Here is an 18,146-nt window from a genome sequence, read left to right as displayed (position 1 = left end):
TGCCAAATCATTACAGTGGACAAACTGCTGCAGCCACATGATACGTAATGATAAATTGCCCAATCTGAGCATGCACAAATCTGTTAGTATTTATCTACAAATGCAAACATGTTCATGGACAGAAAGGCAAGAGGAGGATGGGTCAGCTTTTGATTGATCACTCTGGCAAACATAAAACTATTAGAACAGTTATAAAGACGTTTAGAAATAGCACATCTGGATTTAGAGTTTTCCTGCATAATAGATTTGTTCAACACTAACATCTCTAAAAGTTTCTGAACTGCTGTAAATCTTCCAGAACTTCTAAGAAATATTCTGAGCTTTGCCTCTTCAGACAGTGTTTCTAGGTAAATGTATTTCACCAGTTCAGAACCAAGATTTTGAAAATAAAGTTACATATAAGTTAAATATTAATATGAGAAGAGTTTGCTCCAGTGTTTACTGTAAGATGGAAAGAGAAGAAAGATGGAAAGGAAAGATAAGAGAGACAAGATCCAGGGTTTTAGGTCAAAGGATGGATGTTAAATGAGAGAAAAATCACTGCACAGCCTTAGCTTTAAAATGTGAAGAAATGGCAAAAATAAATAAATAAATAAATAATGCTCACGCACTACCATCATGCTCCCATGATAAGCAAGATCCCAAAAGCCCCAAAGTTAGCTTCAGAGCTAACAAATAGGCCTCCTCTGTGCTCCCTGGCTTTTGTCAGGACTCTGCAGCACAAGTTTAACACTTTTATCCGCAGTGTAGAGTGTATGAGTTTGTTTATTTTGGTGTATTCTGTTTCTGTGTCACATCACGGTCACTGATTTGCCTGCAACCCTGAGCAAAGATATTAAAGATGCGAGATGGCTCAATCTTCATCAGTCTCCATGCTGAGAAACAATGCCATATCAGCATGAAAATGCATCCAAAGAATCATCAACAATTCAATCTGATGGCAACAAATGTCATCAGATAATGTTGACAATTTTGGCAATTCTTTGCATCCCTACTAAGGATGTCTTCAAAGCCTAGATCCTCTTGTTTCTTACGTTTTTTTCTTACCCAACTAGTTACATGCAACACATGAAGTACAGAAAGTTCTTCACTGGAAACCCTAAACCATCTTCTAGCTTCAGCAGTATGAACTAGCAGGCTTTAAGAATATTGCAAAGCCCATTGCAAGCAGTTGCAAGTTTCAGCTTGTCTTGTTGTAAATCTTTGACCTGAGTTGGGCCTTAAATACTGTTTGAGAATAAAAAAACCTTTTGGACCTAAGAAGCAGGGAATAAGGGGCAGGGGAAGATGGACAAGGTGAAAAAATGGCTTCACCCAACAGGTAGGCGTGCATGAGCAGGTGGAAGGTCCCGTGCATTTGTGCAGAGCGAGGGTGTGGTTGGCTGCAGCAGAGATAGATGAGGACAGTGTGACTGCAGGGAGTGAAAGTGTTATCAAGCTACCAAAGCATTCTGCTGAGAAACGAGGCGTGGAGGGGAAAATAGAGGGTGGGGAGGGGTCAGGGGGGTCACAGAGTCGAATCTGTGCTGGAGAAGACGCAGACACCGACCTTTTCACCCTGCTGATAATGATAATAAGACCCTGACTTTCACTCCTGTGTGCCCTGATGGAAAGAGAGCCGTGCTCCAAGAAGAGATATCCTCCATTTGAAATAATTGACCCCTGCTCTGAGAGAATAACTGCTGGTACCAAAGAGAAGCACATGATCGGCTACTATTACACTTATGAGTCATTTTGAGAAGTCGGCTCACAAATCTGCCCTGGTTTTAAGAATCCTTTGTATATTTCTTTAAAAATAATGAAGAGTTTACTTTGAAATAACACCAGACCACCCGTTGATGGTCGCTGTATATTTAGAATTTGGAAAATTATCCCTGAAGTCATAATAAAGTCAAGAGAAAATGGTTTGGAGACTTTAGACGGCTAATCTCACAGGGCCAGTAGCTCAAAATACAGAAATGGGATATTGTTGTGAAGTAAAAATCTCTTTCTTAAGCATAAATCCTATTCTTATATCCAAATATCATTCAATTTAAGCTTAATACATAACTTAAAAGCAGCCAAATGTTTTACTTTGTAGTTTCAGGCTAACCCTGACACCCTACCTGCACAAATGAGGTGAGTTTTCCAAACCTATGACTTCATATTTCATGTTTTGACACACATGAATATCCCACCCTAAAGAGATGACTACATAAGCTCCATGTTTTTCACATTGTGACGCCATAAATCGCACAGACTCAGCACTGAGACCTCTGGCCCCGGACCTTTCACCCTGACAGGCAGAACATCAGAGGAGCTGTCAGCGAAGCATTTTAAAAAGCATTTCACTATCAGAGGAGTAAAAACTGCAGGAGCCTCATCATTCTTGTCCCAGCAGCGGAGGGTTTTCTCCCAAGCATGTTCCACAAAAACACAGAAAACTGACTTCATCTGTAAGCTATGGGATTGATAAAGTGTTGTTGTATTTCTATGAAGACTTAGATCAATGTGATGCACCTATGCCCTGACCTTTCACTCTGCCTGACACACTGCACTAAAGAGCGTTTTAACAGCGAAGCAGCCCATCACCTCTCACTCTCTCTGAGAGATGTGTGATCTCCAGAGAGAGATCACACACCTCTCAGAGAGATACACATGTCGCTGCCACTCAGTGCCTCCTCAGATGAGTTTTCTATCACCTGGCCTTCAAGGTACTGGCATGACTAGACTATGGAAAGACATATTGTTGGGCCTCATGTATCCAAATCCCTCATAAAAAACTATTTCTGCTACCTATCACGGACTTGTTCCTAGAATTTACCTTAAAAAGCAGGTAAAATCTTTAACTTCTCCCTCTGTTCTCTCCCTGACATTGCTTCAAAGTCTGAATAATCAAACCTTTACCTGAGATTCGGTTCAAAAGACTACTGTCAACCAAAAAGTAAGTCCCCAGCAGAAAGTCCACCTGAACAGATGTGTCGATGAAGAACGTCTCAGCTCCACTCTGAGCCAAACCAGTGAGAATTTAACACTGTCCAGATAGCCAAGTTCCTAAAAATGCTGCTCTCATCAGTCGCAGCTAAACTCTGAAGGGCCGCCCAGTGAAACCGGCAGATACAAAAATGTAGTTTAGCAATAAAATGATGTAAAGCAGTGTGTTTCTATGTTAAATTGAGCTTTGCCATCAATAACAGAGAGTAGCAGAGATGGAACATGAAAGCATTTCCTCCCTCTAGCATCCCTTTAAAACACAGAGACATAAACATGCAGGTGTGTGTGAGAAGTGTTGTGTTACGCACTGACACCTTGATTCTGTTGACTCGAGCCTAGATGTGAGCTGAAGGACACACACACACAAAAAGACACACATACTCAACAGGGCAGCACTGTAAAAATGATGAGACCAGTAAGTTATCACAACTTGTTTCTATCATTTATTCCACATAACATCATAAGTTACAGAGCTCAGTGGAGGTTCAAGCAGTAAGACTTTTCTTACTCATTCATTCATCACCACAAGTTTTCTCATCATGCCCTTGTGCAAAGATGCATTTCAGATATTTAGATGTATTTATATGTGTTTAAATGTGTTTAGATGTTGCCTGTTTTACAGTAATTACTGCTGGGAATCCTTTACTCCTGTTTCTGGTGGTTTAAGGCTCGTTGACCGAGTTTTTTCAGTAGCTGCGCCAAAGAATCTGGAATGCTCTGTCTCTCATGTTTGCCTGTCCCCCTCCCTGGCTGCTTTTAAATCCGTCTTAAAAACACACTTTTATCCTCTGGCGTTTGGCTCTGCTTGAGAACTGGATTTATATCCTTTCTGTTTTAACTGATCCTTTCATGTTCTCCTGTTTTTGCATTGGTCCTGTGCTTTATTGTGTTTTTATTGTTTTTAATTGTTTTGATTTTTATGCTTTGGTCAACATTTTGTTGTTTTTAAATGTGCTTTATAACTAGATTTGGATTTGAATTGTTGTTTTTTTATGTTAAACACTTCAACATCATGAGTGAAGTTATCCACTGAGTTCCTGATGTCCCACCTGTGGCAGGGGTCTAACTCCTTCAAAGGGTGAAGTTCTGACCTTCCAGCCCAGCTCTGCTTCTGTCTCTGTGCTCCATTCAGAAGCACATTATTTTAGTAGCTACCTGGTAATCTTATAGAAATAAGTGATGTGATTTTGAAATTTCACTAACCCTTAACCCTAAAAATGACTTGAAAATTATTCAAGAAGGGCTCATTTTTATTTAGTGGGCCAACATAAAGAAACTAAATGGAAATTATCAGTTAACTCATTAAAAATTGTCATCTTATTTCTTAGAAATTATTTGGTAAATACTGCCTAATTAACAGGGAATTGCCACAATATTGCAAGGAATCACTTGACAATTAATACATTATTACTTGGCAAATACTTCCTTAATACTATTGAGTGGTTATTTGGTAAAATGCCAACTTATTATTATTTAGCAGGGTATTCTTGAAAATGACTAGATAATACCACTTATTACTATAAAATTACTTGGTAATATGGGCCGACTAAAATAAAGGGCTACCCTCCATTCTGGCGTTAAGACACATTTGTCTTGTGGACTTTGTCACAGGTGTTCAGTTTGAGTCGGCAATATTTCCTTGGACAGGATAGAGTAAGTTTTCTTGAATGTATGTGATATGGTGAGTTTTAACTTGCAGTATCAAATTCTAGCAATCAATAATCATGAATATAACAACTGGTATGAATGACTTTAGTGAGTTGAAAAATAGGGGATAATTGTAAGTTTCTTTGAAACAAGAAAGTAGGTTTTCTTGAATGTATAAAATCATACAGTGAGTAATTTTAACTGACAGTGTAAAATTTTGAAAGTAATCATGAAATAAACAACTAGCATAAATGAGGTTTGTGAGTTAAAATAGGGTTTAATTGTAAGTTTCTTTTACAAGAGAAAGTATGTTTTCTTTAATGTTAAAGTAAAATAGTTCAAATGATAAATGTTATCTAATCAACATATATAACTTATATAGGTTAACAGATATATGACATCCTGAGTTCAAATAATACTTTTCTTCAAGTTCAGTTCACGCCTGTTTTTAAGGCAGGAATTGAATTTCAGTTTCTAAGTTGAACCAGCATGATAATTTTTACAGTATATTGGTGAGAGATTCTTCAGCTGTGTGTGAAGTGGATGGACTCTGGTGTCATCCAGGTACAGTCTGTGTGGATGTGTGTGTGTATTACACAACAACGAGCTCTTGTTTTCAGCATATTCAGAAAAAAACTATAATCTGAAAACAGACAGTTGCATATGTGTGAACTTGCATTCCTGTGACTACATGCATGCATGTTTCTGCAGGGTTTAATACACCATATGTTTGCATTGGCTGTTTTTGCTGAATAAAAAGAGAAAACAGCAGCATATGATGATGAACTTACAGTCTCTCCAGCAGTCTGAGGTCTTGGAAGGCTCCTCGCTCAACGACAGTGATTTGGTTATCCTCAAGGTGACTGTAGAGATGGAGAGAGAGACAAAGGAGAAAAACAACGGTTGTTTACTCAAGAAATTACATGAGTCAAAAAGTGATATCAGTAGACTGCAGAGAAAAAATACAGAAAGGGGAATAAAATCCCCGCTTGAGTATCAACAACCACTTCCCAGTTTGGAATCTGTTGTGAGTTTTCATGATTATGGATGTGATAAGACAAGAATTTCAGTTCTGCTTCCCAGTTCCTACAGAAAGAATAATTACCATGGTTTCCTCTGGGTTTGTCTGTTAAATTTGCTTCATGAAATTAAATCCTACCATAACATATTTTAGGTACTAATGTTAACAGTAAGATATCATTAGTAGGGGCAAAATCAAAACTGAATCCGATCATGTAGTGATGTCAAAGCAGTCTAGACGAATTATCAGCAGAGTAACATAATTGTAGATAATTCTTCAACATTTCAAGCTTCAATAGTCAAACTGAAGGAGAATGATGTACTCTGGATCAGCTATCTGCAGCCTGGCTGACCTGAAGGTTTAAATTTGAAGAAAAACAACAGATATATTACATTATCTGGACAGAGAAACCTCAGCCACTTGCCAGAGAGAAATTTAGAGATTTTAAAGATGGAGAGAGACACTTGGGCTTAAAAAAAATGATTATATAAATAAGCAATCACTACATCAAAAAATGACCTGGCATGAAGCAGAAGTTTAAAAAGTTCAGAATATGCCGCATTTCACAAATGTCACAATGTAAAAGGCCAAAACAAACACTTAAAAACCCATCCCTCCTCCAGCCCTCAGAGGATATCTCCTTCATGTCTCCTCTGCAGATTCACTCCACCCTGCTCTGTGTGTGAGTGTGTGAGTGGGGGGGCTGTCATGTTTTGGGGCAATCTAAGGTTTTCCAGATGAGACAGAGACAAGAAGAGAGAGAACCTCTCCACAGATATGTGTGTTTATACTTTCTGTCTGAGGATGTTAAGAATGACATCTTCTCAAAAAAGATGGGATGGAGGGGGAGACGGAAGGGACAAAACGGAAGATTTTAGAGAAGAAATAAGAGGAAGAAAAAGGAGAGACAGAGGTTCGGCTACAGGTGACATCTATCTAAAATACAGATTAGGTAAAAGAGATATCAAAAAGCCAAAGAAAGGCTAGATAAGTTATTACACCTGAGAGAATATCTGTCCTGCCATTTGGACTCTGATTTCTTTTGGCTTGACCGTCAGTTGAATATTCTGTCTAAGGCAAATGTTTGGACATACAGCTGTATTAAAGTCATTAAGCCACACCCTGTCATAGCTGTTCTCCACGCAAACACAAACAAACATCCAGGAGTCTCTTGGACTAAGACTGAAACATGCATATGGCTCCAGTATTAAACATACAGAAACTCAAACATGTGATAGTGGGCATCAAAATACAGAAATTTAAAGCAAAACTCCCATCATCTGTCATACTTGCCTGATGGGTCTGCTTTCTTAGGTAGTTTAAGGGGGTGTATTAGCAAAAATCTAAATTAAAAAAAATTTAATATTCAGCAAAAGAACATGACAGCCAAGGCCTCATTTACTAAGAGTAGACTGAGGCTGCTTATACGCCAACAAAATGCACAGCATTTGTACCCTATATGTGCTCTACCCCAAGATGTAATCACAAAGCATGTACAGTGCCTATGAATTGTCATTTTAGGGATGAAAAACTTATGATGACAAAACATCGGCAAAAATCATCCAGATCCAGGCACTCAAAAGGGTCAGAAAAGTAGAAAGGCCTTTAATTCACAGGGCTAGAAAAATTAAAAATTATAAGTTTTGGTCATAAGTTTTCCATCCCCACCATGGTCAATAAAATTAAGCTTTTTAACCAAAAACAAAGAACATAAAGACCCATGGATGTCAAAGTGAAAACAGATTTCTGCAATTAAATAAAAAAATATATATATAAAGTAAAAAATACAATTCAAGTAAAGTGGCTGACCTAATTCAACAGAGGTCCAGCCAATCAGTGCGAGTAGTCTCACTGTTTGTGAAATGGGGATCACCAGAGTGCAGTGATTTCATCTCAAGTGATTCTAGTACAAAGACATCTGTGCCTGGAAGGTCCAGTCACTGGTTAATCTGTATTCCTTGCTACCATTACACCATGAAGACAAAATAACACTCCAAGCAACTCAGAATATGGCACATGAGTAAATCTGCCTAGATTGGGCCGTCCTCAAAAACTGAGTGACCGTGCAAGAGGGAGACTAGTGAGAGAGGCCAACAAGACACCTATGACAACTCTGAAGGAGTTACAAGCTTCAGCAGCTGAGATGGGAGAGACTCTGCTTACAACAACTGTTGGCTGGGTTCTTCAGTCAAAGCTTATGTGAGAGTCACAAAGAGAAAGCCACTGTTGAAGAAAAGTCATATCAAATCTCGACTATAGTTCACCAAAATGCATGCGGGAGACTCCATGGTCAAGTGGAATAAAGTTCTTTTGTCTGATGACACCAAAAAGGTGTTTTCTGCTCATCAGAGAAGAAACTATTTTTGGCACATCAGCTAAAACACACTATCCCCACAGTGAACCATGGTGGTGGCAGCATCATTGTGTAGGGATGCCCCTTAGCAAACCCTAGAAGGCTTGGGAAAAGATTTATTTTCCAGCAAGACAATGATCTAGAGCATACAGAAAAAGCTACACAGAAATGGTTTAAAGACAACAAGCTGAATGTTCTGGAGTGGCCGAGTCAAAGCTCAGACCTCAGTCCAATAGAGAACTTGTGTTTGGACTTTAAAAGGACTGTTCACACCTAATCCACATGCAACCAGACAGAGTTTGAGCAGTTTTGCAAAGAAGAATGCAGTAAAATTGCAGTGTCCAGATGTGCAAGCCTATTGAGACCTATGCAAGGAGACCTGGGGTGTAAAAAGTGCTTTCAGGAGTCAGACGACTAGAAAAGCACTATACAGTATAAGCTTAAGTGTACCATTTAACTGTTTTCGTTTCAGGTTTGACAAAATATCACAAGAAATTTGCTTTGAAACATGACACTTATCAGCTGCTTGGATCCATCCAGCTCCAACCGCTGTAAATGGTGAAAAACTCACATTGAAGTAACGACAGCCAAGGGAAAAAGTCTGATCTCTTAGCTTACAAAGTCAAACACAAACTGACAGGTGCAAATACAAAGTGCACAGACGATGCATAGAAATGCACACGCAGCACTAATGTGTAATGTCAGATATGTGTGTAAACATGCAGAGAGTAAACATGGGTACAGAGTTCTGCTCTGGTACGAACATGCTTAAACATACATGTAAACATATCCACAGTCCTGGCTACAGCACATCAGTCATCATTTACAGAGCAGCCAGCATGAAAACATCATGTTTATTCCAGACATTTTCTCCATCCTGATAGGAAAGAATATCACTTACGCTCCAAAGTAAGCGAAATCAAGACATGAATTTGAGTAACTATCAGAGTTTATTTGTCCAAATGAGGGATTAACCACATGCTGATTTATTGTATGAAGTACAAAAAGGCAAGGGATATGAAGCCAAACACATGGCGTGTGGAGTCAATGTTGGCACGCTGCTCAGATGAGGTATTGTTTTTAAATTGGTCTGTATCAGGCACAGAGATGAGAAAAAGGGAGAAAACATGAATTTATTTCATACGCGTGGGGTCTGATGTGTCTAATAACTCTCTTTTCAACAATATAAGGACGTTTAAGTAACCGCTCTTAAATGCACAATGATGTCATGCTACCTTATGGCACTCTCAGAGCGCCTGGCCTCCGCAGGAAACAAGGAAACACTTCGGGAGATATTAACTTCACGTGCTGTTGACGCACAATGGGTGAAAGCAATTTAACTTTCTACAGCCAAATGTTCGATATTAAGCAGGAATTTTCACCTATGTCTACATTTGTTTGGCATTACTCCATTTTACCACAATCTGGAAGAAATCTTGCAATGCAAAGCTGCCAAAGATATCAGGTTAAGTGTTGGCCATGCAGACACAAGCTGAGCCTGTGATTATAGTGAGATGATCTGACTGCTCAGATTAAGAAATATTCATGCTGCTGGATTAGGTTTACAGTGAGGATGAATAGAAAACTGAGTTAAATGTAGATTTGTATTAAAAAGAGGCAGACTCAAGTCAAGTTAAAACAAGTCATTGTTTTAGGTGGTACACTCCTCCATCCAAAGGTTTGATCCAAAGGGGAGATATGATTAAGGTTCATTATACTGCTCCTATACTTTCAGACATCTGTGTTTAATATTTGAACTACATTTTGGAAAATTTTCATATCGCTTAGTAAAAACCTGACCAAATAATCCCTGAGTCTTCAGAGTTCAGGTTGCAGAATGTGCTAAACCAGGGGTGTCCAAACTTTTTAACTTAGAGCTACATACAGAAAAAATATCAGGATGACTCAGCTTCTGTTATATACCTCACCTTTGGTGTATTAAAGTTGGAAAAACAAATCCAGTAGAGGTTACGATATGCTTTTGTGGGATTAAACATTTCTGTTGTTCTAATCATTTCTTTCTCTGAGTTACCTGGATGGTGGGGGAGGGAACTTCCTGGTTCAGGCAAAAGGTGTGGCCAAAGAGCAGAGAGGACTTTATGCTGAAGCCAGCTTGTTTGGAGCAGACCAAGAGCCATGATGACACGGGGGTAAATGGGTTTAGTTTTGTTTTGCATTTAGTTAAGCGTCCATTTTGTCTACCCCCTTTGCTTTTAATTTGGTTTCAAACCTATATAATTGTTCCCTTTGTCTCATTGTGTTGGGTCTGCTTGTCTCAGTTCACACCTTTATTGTGTTCTATTTACTTGTAGTTATATTAAGTTGACCATTTTTATAGGCCTAGTTCTTATAAGTTGGTTAGTAGAATTGGGTTTCCATTGTTTGGGTAAAATGACAACCTACATTTTCTTTAAAAGTACTCCTGTGTCTCGTGCATTACTGCCGGTCTCTGACAATATGCTTAAAGGAAAAATAGCCTACACTGTAAAACCAAACAAGTTAAACATACTCAAAGTATTTGTTGAAACTGATTACGTCAAAGTTTTTAGGTAGTGGACATACATTTTTGAGTAGACTCAAATTAAAATATATACACTGCCTGGCCAAAAAAAAAGTCGGCACCAAAAAAAAAGGTCACACACTCTAATATTTCGTTGGACCACCTTTAGCTTTGATTACAGCAAGCATTCGCTGTGGCATTGTTTCAATAAGCTTCTGCAATGTCACAAGATTTATTTCCTTCCAGTGTTGCATTAATTTTTCACCAAGATCTTATTGATGGGGGAAGAGTCTGACCACTGCACAAAGCCTTCTCCAGCATATCCCAAAGATTCTCAATGGGGTTAAGGTCTGGACTCTGTGGTGACCAATCCATGTGTGAAAATGATGTCTCATGCTCCCTGAAACACTCTTTCACAATTTGAGCCCTGGCATTGTCATCTTGGAATATGCCCGTGCCATTAGGGAAGAAAAAATCCATTGATGGAATAACCTGGTCATTCAGTATATTCAGGTAGTCAGCTGACCTCATTCTTTGGGCACATAATGTTGCTGATCCTAGACCTGACCAACTGCAGCAACCCCAGATCATAGCACTGCCCCCACAGGCTTGTACAGTAGGCACTAGGCATGATGGGTGCATCACTTCACCTGCCTCTCTTCTTACCCTGATGCGCCCATCACTCTGGAACAGGGTAAATCTGGACTCATCAGACCACATGACCTTCTTCGATTCCTCCAGAGTCCAATCTTTATGCTCCCTAGCAAACTGAAGCCTTTTTTTTTTTCATGCCAATGATTTGACCCTTCTTAAACAGACTAACATCTTTTCCACGACCACAGGATGTGTATTTCAACATGGTTGTTTAAGAAATGAGAAGTTACTCATTGCATCAGCTGGGCTTAAATAACTTGTTGCCAGCTGCAAGATAATCACCCATGCAGTAATTATCCAATAGGAGGCTTGTACCTATTTGGTTAGTTAAATCCAGGTGGCGACTTTTTTTGGCCAGGCAGTGTAATTTGTGCTACAATCCCCAATGTGTTAATAGAACTTCAGCATTAGAGGTTACTAATTACACAAAAAATTTAAGTGCCTAAAAAAAACCCACAGAATTTGTTGCTACTAAAACATTTAAAGTCATATCAACTCAGTTTAACTCGTACATTTACGTTGGGTTAAATCAACCCCCTCTAAGTTAAACTAAACTGAGAAAACTTTACAACACTTAACATTTTTGCTGAAATACAACACAAGACCACATGTTAAAGTCGGGGATTATAGTTCAGTAGGTAGAGTCTGTTGTGTCTCAATCAGAAGGTCATGGGTTCAATCCCCAGCTCCTGCAGTCACATGTCAATGTGTCCTTGAGTAAGAAACTGGACCTCAGTTCGCTCACACTATTTTCTCTATTGTGTGTAAATGTGTATGGATGTGTATGAATGGGGTTAGCAAATACTGATGGCCAATTCTCTATAGCAAACTCTGCCATGAGTGTGTGAATTGTGTGAAAAGGTGTGACCTGCTGCTGGTAGAAATTCGCTACATACATGCTGAAGTTCATTTACCATTTACTTATCATTAAGCTAAATATTCTTCCTCCACTGAGATTCTTACTTATTTCTATCACTTTAATCTTGAACATTTATGTCACTAATGGTGGGCCAACTTAAGCGACAACAACTGACAGAAAGTGAAAAGGTAAAACTAAACCAGGAAGTCCTCTCCCATCATTTTTCATGCAGATTGAGGGATTATTGTAAAATAGATTGAAATTACAAAGAAAAAACTTAAAGTGAGATAGATATCAAAGATTTTTAAGTGAACACAACTAAGCAATTTTAACAATCTTCTAACGTTTGGTTTTAGAGTGAATGTGTAAAATAACAATGTAGCCTACACTGACAGCCATGTTTTTCATTACTACGTCTAGTGAAAGACTCCCACTCTGCCAGCATTTTCTCTTGTTTTTGTCCATGAAAACAGAGTAGTGTTTTACCAACAGGCCACTTCATCTGCCTTGTTAGAAATCTCCTCTCTAAATCAGCAGCTAGATGCCAGCACTAGAATGACAGGACACAAAAGATAAACACTGACTTCTGCTATCTGTTTACTGCACATTATTTGAGGATAGCTAATGTCGGCCGACGGGACCGATACTGGCTGATACCGATGCTAAACTGATGCATCGGTTTATCGGTAACACTAAAGGAACTGCTTTTTTTTTTTTTGCACTTATGCATTGGCTTCATCCAAGAGAACCCAACTTCTACATGGCTGGCCAATCAGAAGAGAGAGGGCCTGTGGGGAGGTGTGAACGGACACCAGGGTTAGAAAATTAAGGAGTTTGGGATTTTTAATCCAACAAAGTTATCCCAGATGCTTCCCAATGGAGTGTTAACACCCAAGGGTAACAATTCTAAGCTGAAAATATAGCAAATATAGTTGTATTTATGCACTATTTGTTGGTCTGATTTGGGTGTTTTAGATGTTATTGGGGTCTACCATTTTCACACAACTAATTATCAGTAATTGCCAGCATGTTCATTCATGGGTACTGAGGTTGATTTTCCAGCAACTATTAGTCTTCATGGGAAGAATGTCAGACACATTAAACTACATACAAACTTTCCCCATGGGATCTATGTAAGTGCCCAGGAATCCCAGAACTCTGCATTTTAGTGTGTGCGTGAAAGAGAGAGAGAGATGAATAAGAGGGAGAGATAACAGTGTGGTAAGTAACAGTAATACCTTTTTTACTGCTGATAAGGTTAAAGGGTACTCTCTGTGAGACCATGTACGCCTTTGTTCATCCGTTGATATAGTACACGCTAATGCATGTGTGTGTTTGGTACTTGTTGCAGAGTGTGTACTTTCTCAGACTATCTTCTTTTCCCAAGCCATCTCCTCCCCATTTCTTTAAGAGATTTAGAGTGGGGAAATGTCACAGCAGTTTATCACCAACCACATGAAACGAGCTGCTGGTCCACCACACGCAAACAGGCGCTCACACAGCCTCCTTTCCTCGGCCCTTCTTGTCCTGTCAGAAGTCATCAAAATGCTAACAAATCTTCATTTCGCTCTCTTTCCTTTTATATTACTCAATCACACGCACATAAAACCTGAAATATTAACAACACAAGTTCCCAAACCTTCCTTTGTCCTCACAAGTTTGGTTAAAGTTGAAGAAACGCATGCACAAACCTATTTCCACTCCTCAGCGCAGTTTGAGCCAGGAGTGTATTTTTATCTGCCGGTTTGGGTAAAACAGAGTGAGGAGGGAAGCTGCATGCAGCCAACAGTGATTATAGTTATTATAGGCCTAACACACACACACAGTTACACACAGACACACACACTCGAGCCACTTGATGCAGAAGAGTGAGAGAGCTCTTCCAGTCAATTAGGACAGCTGAGAGGAGGCGAAGAGTCACACTCTGCTGAGAGCAGCTCTTAGATGAGTTAGACGAGTTAATGCAGCATCAGCAATGACTCAGGGATCTCCCATTGATAATTCACAGGCACAGAGATGAGCTACAGAATATATGAGATCCAACCTGGAAAATAATATCCGCTTTAGATAATGACTGACAGCTACAAGTGGAGTCTGTGATAAGTCATTGTGCTCAGCTGTTTTTCGAGACAACAAGGGCACAGAGTCAGAATAGCTGGTATTGCCTTTTACGGCTAATCAATTAAATGCAGGCCAGACATGCCTTACTTTAAAGAGGGGTTTTCTTTAGCTCAGTCCCGATACACCACTCTGCCCTTTCACTTAGCTCTACCCCTATACTTTGCACACTTACATCTAGGACTAGGGGTCTCCTGCTTCTTGTTGGAATGTGTGGGTAGGGTGAATGCTAAAGGTGCATCCCCTTGAAGAACACTTCAAACATAGTGGAATGGAAAATCTCCATATGAATCATCTCTAAAATGCCTGCTCAAGTGTCAAAAGAAGTGTACAAATGTAGAGAGTTCCTTCATAAATGACATTTGAAAATTATGGCAGTCGAAATATTTTGATTTCTTGTAGTTTCAATGCATTACGGTTGTTTTTAATTTCTAAAGAATGAAAGAAAAATGCCTGTAGTAAAAACGGGTAACTTTGTCATGTCTTTTTGCATGTAAGTCATTTATGACAGCTGATGATATACAACATCAGTAGATGTCCCACAACTAGGGATGAGTTTTAAAATCTGGAACCAACATAGTACTGGTACCAGCACATCCAATATCTACTGTGACGAATACCAAGAGAGACCTTGATGCTTAATATCAGTACCTCGCCACCTCAGTGCGATCCCTGTCACTTAAAAGGAAAGTTACACCTGCTTCCTTCACTTATATGTTCTACTGGCATCTCATATCAGAATCATTAACAACACTGAGACAGTTTTTATTCAGCTGCTGACTTTTAAAACATTTTTTTTTCTCTTAAAAGTATTGATTCAGGGACTGTTTGGACACCAGCACCTTTTAAAAGGTATCAGTTTCGCACCAGTATAGGAAAAAACCATAGACTGTAAAAAGAATTGACGCCTGTGTGACGTCAGCCGTTTGATTACAATAGGTGGGCTTACAGCTTTTTTATTTACCCTTTATTTAACTAGGTTGGTCCCATTGAGATCAGAGTCCTCTTTTTAAGGGAGACCTGGCCAACAATGGCAGCAATACAGTTTCAAATTCAAACACACTCAAACTCACACAGTTCTTAATAAACAACAGGTACAGTAATAATAAATACATCATCAAAAACAGTGGCATAAAGACAGTTTGGTTTCAAGAGTTTTCATTGAAGATTTAAAAACATTCAGAGACACAAATTTCTGCAGTTTGAATTCAGTCTGCAGACTGTTCTACGCAAAGGGAGCAGAAAACCTAAAAGCCTTCTTTTCCAGCTCAGTTCGGACTTTGGGAACATCAAACTGCACAAAATCAAACGAACGCAAGTTGTGCAATCCATCCTTCAAGATTGAAACCAATCAGTGGGAGCTTCCATATTGAAGTCGCTGTCTCAACCGAACTTTGGATCAATCTAACAGCAGACGAGAGCCCGCCCACTGAGCTCAACTTCCTGTCAGCAAAGCTGTCAATAATGCTTGTCTTCTGGTTGACAGATAAATAGTGTCTGCCTGTAAAGCTCTCTGTCAAACAAATGAAACGTGCCAATAAGTGCGCAGTGAGGTGTTTAAAAAAAAATCCCCCCCCCCCCCCCCCCCCCGTACAGTGTGAGAACATGAAGACATTAGCTGATGAGACATGTTTTGTTTTTTGAACCAGGCTGTAAACCAGTTTATTTCTAGTGTAAAGGTAGGCTTTTTAACATGTGTTGTGTACTTGTTTCCGAATGTTTCTGCAGCCAGCCTCAAGTGGACACTTGCCATATTGCAATTTTTTGCACTTTTCCTTTGGTGTCATTTTCAGGATTGAAGGGTGTCACTTGAAAATAAAAAAAAACAAAAAAAACAAATGATACCCAACACTACCCACAACCCTTTAAAAAGGTAATGGGTATCCAAGTCTATGTCAAGTGGTTAACTGGACTTGAAGGAGGTCGTGAGGAATACTCCAAACATAGTGTGCATTAGGTCACCACCTTGACGAAGATTTGGATAACCATGACCTGGATGAATGAGAACCTTCACAAACAAGAGACAAGAGGGCACTGAAGCAGCAGACAGCGGTAACCCAAACTAACAGTCTGTAGACCTCACATACAAACATCATGCATGTGCTCTAGTGAACACTCCATATGCTCTCTGTTCAGTAACTCACCTGTGTGAGTGAACTGTGATTACTTTTTTTTTTTTTTCATAATTTTGGAGTGTATAAATATTCTCTATAAATGATCTCTTTAGTGTTTTAAAAGGATGTGAAAAGTTGATTCCGCTTCACTAAATATCAAATTCCACAACTGATCTCTGGAAGTCCCAGTATTGCAAAACATTAAAATTCAATCACTTCTAAGCTATTTTTTTCTGAGACATGGTTGAGAAGAGTTTACAGAGCTACACCACCTTTCTCTTCATCATTCTTGTGGTAAGTTACTTATTTCTTGATAACATTTACCAGAAATTGTAACATTGTTTTGGCAGTTCAGTCTCTGTGTATTGTCAGTTTAACATCATGTTGCTGCGATGCTTGTTTGACTCTTCAGAGTCTGGATGCTGCTGCCATTCCAGCTCATGATTAGTCTCTTACTCAATCTTGTAAATATTCAGTAATTCTAAATTTAACTCCTTAGATTGGGCCTCAGCAATCTCACTTGCGCTGAAATCCCTCATTAGGCCGAGAAGCTTATTTTATAGAGACTTGTTTCCCCTATAGCCATATACAGGTCCATTAGGTAAATATAGCATTAACCTAATTGCTCCAGCATGGAAGGTTTCTGTTTGCTAATGGGACTACTTGTAAAGACAAAAATACAGGTCAAAAAGAGGAAAAAAGAGCTTCTAACAGACCTGCTGGTTTATGGAAGAGTAGAAGCCATGTCCTCTTACCTATATCACTAAAAATGATGTTTTAAAGCAGCATTAAAACAAAAAGTTCTTGAGATAATTTTCTGACCAACTCATTTGTTTTGGTATAAATGTGCTCAGACAGCTCAAGGTTTGAGGCAGAGGGAAGGGAAAAAATATCTTTATGGCTAAATAAATCATAACTAGCTCTATCCACAACGTAATCTAGGTGAAACCAGGAATTAGATATTCCCTCATGATTTATAAACCTTTTATCTCGTCTTAAACTTGTTTCCCCAAGTGTGTCTTCAAGGATCCAAGGGGATTTTTCACCCAAAGAAACAGCACGTCCGCATTTGTGTCCCATGAAAAACCATGATCTTTCCTAAACTTAACCAAGCACTGTTTGTACCAAAACCCAACCAAACATTTTACAAAGCTCACCACACACTTGGTTGGGTTTTAAAGCCAAAACCGCTCAGTTAGGTTTGGGGAAAAGACAGCTGTTTACTCATAGGATTGTGTGTCAGTCTCCTCTTTTAAAATCCTATCTTGGTCCATTTGCTTTCTTAGCCATTTACAGCACAACAGGGAAGAACCACTCTGACACTGATTACTTGCACAAGCAAAGCCTAAATAAAAGGAAGAGATTTGGGGTTGGAAAAAGCAACAAACGAACATCAGGTGAATAACATCTGACTAACACATTAAGAAAGGATATGAGAAAGAACCACAAAGAGAAGACACATTAGGTGTAATCTGAGCTTGTTGGACTGCCTGATTGAACAAACTTTGTCATTCCAGCAGAACTAAACAGTTTTGGTTTCTGTCCACAGATGGCTTTTTTTGTGCTGGCAGAGCCTAAAAAGTCCATTTCAGAGCCCTAAAGTCAGCACATGAGTAAAATATGTGACTGGAAACAGAGGATCAGCATGTTGAATGGAAATAACACCTGCCTATTTCTGAAAATATACACTTGAGGACAAAATTATTAGCCCCTCTGACAATTTCAGTTTTTTTCAAATATTTCCCAAGTGTTTATCGCTTCATACTATGGCAATGTGAATGGACGTCATCACCAGTCATTGTTCATGGGCGCAGTCGGTCACAGAAGATGGTTACCGGAGACTTCACCAATCACAGATGCCGCTGTCACATTCTAGGATTTTGGGCACTGTAGTATGTATTCTTGGC

The 18,146-nt window shown here is 39.2% G+C and overlaps 1 protein-coding gene across 1 annotated transcript in view; it reads right to left on the bottom strand.

Moving 5' to 3' along the window:
- slit3 (slit homolog 3 (Drosophila)) overlaps positions 1-18,146 on the bottom strand; it is a 436,863-nt gene that overhangs the window by 386,004 nt on the left and 32,713 nt on the right. Inside the window, exon 3 of the mRNA XM_041797351.1 lies at positions 5,412-5,483. Within this exon, the coding sequence (XP_041653285.1) occupies positions 5,412-5,483 (72 nt within the window). The remainder of the gene's footprint in view (positions 1-5,411; positions 5,484-18,146) is intronic.

The sequence above is a fragment of the Cheilinus undulatus genome, linkage group 10 (assembly GCF_018320785.1).
Source record: "Cheilinus undulatus linkage group 10, ASM1832078v1, whole genome shotgun sequence".
Classification (NCBI taxonomy): Eukaryota; Metazoa; Chordata; class Actinopteri; order Labriformes; family Labridae; genus Cheilinus; species Cheilinus undulatus.
This window is presented reverse-complemented; position numbering and strand designations above follow the sequence as displayed.